The 6,000-nt window shown below is 45.7% G+C and overlaps 1 protein-coding gene across 3 annotated transcripts in view; it reads left to right on the top strand.

The window, feature by feature from the left end:
- Positions 1-6,000, top strand: part of SH3GLB1 (SH3 domain containing GRB2 like, endophilin B1) — a 49,806-nt gene continuing 43,806 nt past the window's right edge. For all 3 annotated transcript variants that reach the window (XM_077276162.1, XM_077276161.1, XM_077276160.1), the window contains exon 1: positions 1-381. In XM_077276162.1, the coding sequence (XP_077132277.1) occupies positions 16-381 (366 nt within the window). In that variant the 5' untranslated portion in view covers positions 1-15. The remainder of the gene's footprint in view (positions 382-6,000) is intronic.

The following is a 6,000-nucleotide window of genomic DNA, read 5'->3' as shown; positions in this document are numbered from 1 at the left end:
AGGTCGGATACACACATGACGGCACAGGATAAAGGCAGGAACGTCAGGGAGAACCTGGGACGGAACCGCTCAGCACCTCGGACCAACAGCATCCGGGTAACTCCCAACATAAAAGCGGCGGGGGGCCGCGCCTGCGCCCTCACACACGGCACGCCGTACGTCCGGCATCTCTATGGTATGACGCACCGCGTTCACTTCCGGTCACGTGCTGTGTGTGGCTGCTGGAGCCGCCCAGAGTGTGACAGCCCCGAGCTGCGGGCGGAGCCTCCTCCCTTATCTGTTCAGCCTGAAACATCAGTCCCCGGTGCCAACTTCAACATGGACTTCAACGTGAAGAAGCTAGCGGCCGATGCCGGCACCTTCCTGAGCCGGGCGGTGCAGGTACGGGAGCCGGGCATGGGGGAGGCCCGGGGCAGTGAGCGCTGTGTGGCTGAGCAGGAGGTGGGGGGTTACATGGTGATACCTGCCTGGCAGTTGGGTGTCACCTGCACGGCCGGCAGGATGGGCATACAGGACCGTGGGAGCCCACAGGTCACATTATGGGGGGGCCCACTGATGTCACTCTGGGCACGGCTGTATCTCTGCTGCCCTGCACCGTGGGTGGTAGGACCCTGCCCTCAGGGTTATTGGGGCCCCTCTTGCCTTCTGTCACTCTGGGCACGGCTGTATCTCTGCTGCCCTGCACCAAGGGTGGTAGGACCCTGCCCTCAGGATTATTTGGGCCCCTCTCTCCTTCTGTCACTCTGGGCACGGCTGTATCTCTGCTGCCCTGCACCGTGGGTGGTAGGACCCTGCCCTCAGGGTTATTTGGGCCCCTCTCTCCTTCTGTCACTCTGGGCACGGCTGTATCTCTGCTGCCCTGCACCGTGGGTGGTAGGACCCTGCCCTCAGGGTTATTTGGGCCCCTTTCTTCTGTCACTCTGGGCACGGCTGTGTCTCTGCTGCCCTGCACCGTGGGTGGTAGGAACCTTCCCTCGGTTATTGGGGCCCCTCTTGCCTTCTGTCACTCTGGGCACGGCTGTATCTCTGCTGCCCCTGCACCGTGGGTGGTAGGACCCTGCCCTCAGGGTTATTGGGGCCCCTTTCTTCTGTCACTCTGGGCACGGCTGTGTCTCTGCTGCCCTGCACCGTGGGTGGTAGGAACCTTCCCTCGGTTATTGGGGCCCCTCTTTCCTTCTGTCACTCTGGGCACGGCTGTATCTCTGCTGCACCGTGGGTGGTAGGACCCTGCCCTCAGGATTATTTGGGCCCCTTTCTCCTGTCACTCTGGGCACGGCTGTATCTCTGCTGCCCTGCACCGTGGGTGGTAGGACCCTGCCCCCAGGGTTATTTGGGCCCTTCTTTTGATTTTTCTTCCTCGCCTTTCTAGACCTTCACCATCTTTATTCTTCGTTCTGCAGCGTTGTATGGGGGCTGCTTCTTATCGTCACCTTTACGGGGTCCACACAACTCTCTGATCTTTGTATTCTGTTGTTTTTGGAGAGGTGACACAGATTCTGTCAGATTTGCAATTTCCGCCTCAGTATGGGATAAATATAACGATATTTTATTAGCGCTGACGCTTTTACTGGACATTGATCTCTTCCTGTGCACGTCTTTAGTATTCGTTTTATTTACGTCTTGGTAAAGCAGGGCGATGTTACGTTGTGTGTATATTCCCTTTAGTGAGCCTGAACCTGCCATCACTTGTATATTGCACCAATGTAAAATGAACAACTCCAATGATCCCAGCATAGAAACCCGTATACAAGCATGGCGGACACTGGCCTACTGTAGACCTCTCCACCTGCCGTCAAATTGTCATCAGCACGCCTCAGTTATGGTGTGAAGGGTGGTGTGTGGAGGTTAGAAGGTACGGCCTCACTTTCTCCCAGGCTTGACAACATCATCGAAGAGCCAAACAGTGGCATTTAAGAGGTTAAGCTGCATTAGTCAGAGCGTATAACACAGCTGCAATCCAGAGTGTGGAACAAGCTCCACTCCCAGGCCGCCTTCATGCATACTATGCGCACATCCACCCTATGTGGATGTTGCAACTTGAAACGAGGGCTGAGTGAACCGTCCAAGCTGTGGCACCTGTCTGGTCCCCATGGGGTCCCAAACCCAGTACTGCCTGCACCCCCATTGTGTAGCAATGTATGATAAGATGTTTCCCCCAGTAACCATGGTCACGTGTACCAGAAGTTAACGCTGGTGACATCACCCAAGTTTTAAGAAAACTAAGTGTTCGGTTTGTCTTCACTTCTTCTTCCAGATGACCCCGTCCTTTTGAGTTGACTCTAGGTATTCAGACGGAATATAATGATGTCCTCAGTGGTTGATGTCTTCTAATGGCTAACTGAAAAGATGGTAACAGCATCTTTTGAGACTTCCTTGGTCTCGTCATCCGGCTTAGTGTAAGACAAAATCTGAAGAGCCACATGAGACTTGAAGAAAGAAATGTTAAGCAGAACGATCAATGTAGGTCAATGTGGCAATAAATATTGGTGCAGATCATAGATAAGGAGAGTGATGAACGTTTGCCTGAGGTCTGGTCCAGGATTGTGATTCCCTCAAAAGGTCTGAGGACATCCATTAACTCGTAGATTGTAAGCTTGCGAGCAGGGCCCTCACTCCTCTTGGTATCTGTTTTTGATCTGTGTTCATTGTTATGCTGTAACGTCTATCGTCTGTACAAATCCCCTCTATAATGTAAAGTACTGCGGAATACGTTGGCGCTATATAAATAAAAATGTATTATAATTAATATAAAATACAGATTCTTCTCTCTGATGTGAGGTTACCTTTCAATACTAGCAAGTTCATTTCTATGATGCTGTAATCTGGGCTTCAAAATACATTTGGCCACAGGTAGATTACCCCCCCCCCCCCCCCCTCCCTTTTTTTTTTTTTTTTTTTTTTTTTTTGTGTGACAGTGAGAATTCATCCTTGTTCTAAGTTTTTGTCCTTTCTCCCCTTCCAATATTGATAGTTTTGCTTCGCGTCACTTCTTATTTCCTGCAGTATTCTATGTCCTGTTGTGTATAAATATGAGACTCTTCACATTTGTTTACTCTATGCCTGATGAAGAGACCGGAGTAGTCTGGAAAGCTGTTATTTGTTGCTATCTTTTCAGTTAGCCATTAAAACCTTAAAAGATATCAACCACTAAGGACTCTCAAGTGTTAATCTTTTTCTATCTATTGGCTAACATGGTACAAAGATATATTTTTGCCATGTGGTCATAACCCTACCACATGGCAGCCACTCTAATCAGGTGTTGCTGGTCTAATTATAGAATTACGCTGCCAAGGAGACTTGTCAGAGCATCCCTAGGACTATAACATAAGTGATGGTTTGTGATCTTCGTATAGGTAATATCAGATGGTGGGGGTCCGACAACTGGCATCACTAATCATTTGATTGAAGGGCTAATGGCACATCAGTCTTGGCACATGACTGAGCATTATATTGTGGCCTTGAATGGTACTGCAGCCTTCTCCAGGGCTTCGTGGGAGTCAGATCAGAACTGACCCGAAAGATAAATAGGTCAGGAATATTCAAGTACCAGAAATCCCACTTTAAAAAGTTTGTCCAAATCTGAAATAAGTCTACTCTTCCTACTGATCTCCCCCCCCCCCCCCCCCTCTGCACCTTTTCCAATGCTTTCCGGTGGTCTACATACTTGATTTCTGGCTATGTGGGGCGTGTGACCTTTGTAGTGGTGACCAACAAATGGCAGTCTGACACTATTGTGAAGTGCACGTTGTGTCAAACACTCCCAGTGTATGCTGTAAAAGAATAGTGCTCCATTCCTCTACGTCCATGGGTGGGATATGCATAGGTTGGGTATATAAAGTGATATGTTATGTCTCTCCTCACTTATTCCTCCTTCACTGATTACACATCCTTGGATGTGAATATCCCTGTAAGGCCACGTTCAGTATTTGGTCAGTATATTACATCAGTATTTGTAAGCCATAATCAGGAGTGGAACAATCGGCGGAAAAGTATAATAGAAACATATGCACCACTTCTGTATTTATCACCCACTCCTGGTTTTGGAGTAAGATGCTGAACTTATAAACGTGGCCTTAAACTGTGCATTTATTATATTTTCAGACATGTGGAATATACGCAGTGGATTTTTATGCCTTTCAGTTTTCCGGATAGATCGGCTGCATATTACAATACAATAATTTGGATGTGATTATACAAGGCCTCATCTAGACACTGCTGAGAAGCGAACCTTGAGCGAGGCTGTAGATCTATGATTTTGAACTGTATGACCGAACTGCAGTGGAAAAGTCACATTGCATACATTATTGTGGTGTTGGAGGGTTGGCGATTCCTGCTCTTTTCACCTGAGTATTGTGGTTTCAGTGAGTTATCGATACATTGATGTATAATTGGAAAGATGGATGGCAATGACTTGTAATTCAGTCATGATGTTCGCTGCTGCTCTTGACCAGGGTGTAGTACTACTTGTGATTACACCATCTACAAGAAGAGCTCATAGGCCATACTATTTGTCTGTCATTTACAAAGAGAGGTAGTAGGCAGCACTATCTGTGCCTTAATCATTTGCAGGGAGAGACACAGTACTATCTGTGCCTGCTCGCTTTTTTTTTTTTCCTTCGTAAGATGTTATTTAATCAGAAAATTGCACTGAAACCAAAGCAGCGATGGTGTCGCCTAGGAACTGCTATGCATAATCTTGTAAAAGAAAATCGAGCAGACTTGGTGACACTCAAGAACAAGAGGAATGTCAGGGACTTATTGTAGAGGAAAAAAACATACAGCGTTGTTGTTTTGGATGGAGGTGAGATCAGTGGGTTAAAGGGATTTGTCCAGGCAAAGTAAAAGTGAAAGCAGAAATCAAGCAAAATAATCCTTGTAACATGGTGCCTGCAGGCAGACATCGAATTGTAGAGCCGATGCCATGAGATGGTGGTCCTGACAGCAGATCTACTGTTTACTAATTGTGTCCAGCTCAGGGATTTCTCCGCTGACCCCTTTAGGTTCAGGGTAATATTTGGTACAATGGATCTTGCTGAACAGTGGGTCCTGAGTCTTATAATATTGACTGTCAGCAGCTATCTTTTAGTAGCTCCTTGGAGTGTCATTCTTCTTGTTCCATTGTGTAGTGTTTGTAGCACTAGGATGTAATAATGACATGTGCAGCTAATAAACCTAGGATTGTGGGGATGAGCTCTCCGATGTACATGTTTTGTGTGTCGTATGATCGTGTCATGTGCTCCCAATGGGAAATGGATGAGAACAAGAACAGCTATTCATAATGTCGGATTTCATACATAATGTCAGATATTATGGGTCTTGTGTCTGTTTTCTCTTCTTGAAATAAACTTCAGATCTGTTTCTTAATATGAAGCTTCAACTTTACTGAAAACAGATCTGGCAAAGATCGAAGAGTAAATCCACGAAGCGCAGAAAAGTTTGTGCAGGTAAAGTACATAGCAGACATAGTTGGGTCCAGAAATATTTGGACAATGGCACAAGTTTTGGCATTTTAGCTGTTTACCTAAACCAATTCAACCCCTTAGTGACCCAGCCAATTCTGACCATGATGACTGGGCCAAATCTTTGAAAACTGACCGTGTCACTTTGTGGCAATAACTCTGGAACACTTCAACCAATCCCAGTGTTCTTGTGAATTTTTTTTTTTAACATATTGTACTTCATAATAATGGTAATGTTTGTTTGATCTGACTTGCATTTACCGTATTTATGAAAATATCAGAAATTTGGCAAATCTGTGAAATTTTCACAATTTGCAGACTTTTAATTCTAATACCCTTAAATCAGAGAGATGTTACACAAAATAGCTAATAAATAAATTTTCCACATTTCTACTTAAAATCTGCATCATTTTTTAAATGTTTGATTTTTTTTTTTTTTTTTTTGCTTTGTTCAGATGTTAGAAGGGTTAAAATTTGATCAGCAATTTCTAGTTTTTCCAACACAATTTACAAAACCAATTTTGAGGGTATGTGTCCACGT

Source organism: Ranitomeya variabilis, chromosome 8 (genome assembly GCF_051348905.1).
Source record: "Ranitomeya variabilis isolate aRanVar5 chromosome 8, aRanVar5.hap1, whole genome shotgun sequence".
NCBI lineage: Eukaryota > Metazoa > Chordata > Amphibia > Anura > Dendrobatidae > Ranitomeya > Ranitomeya variabilis.
This window is presented reverse-complemented; position numbering and strand designations above follow the sequence as displayed.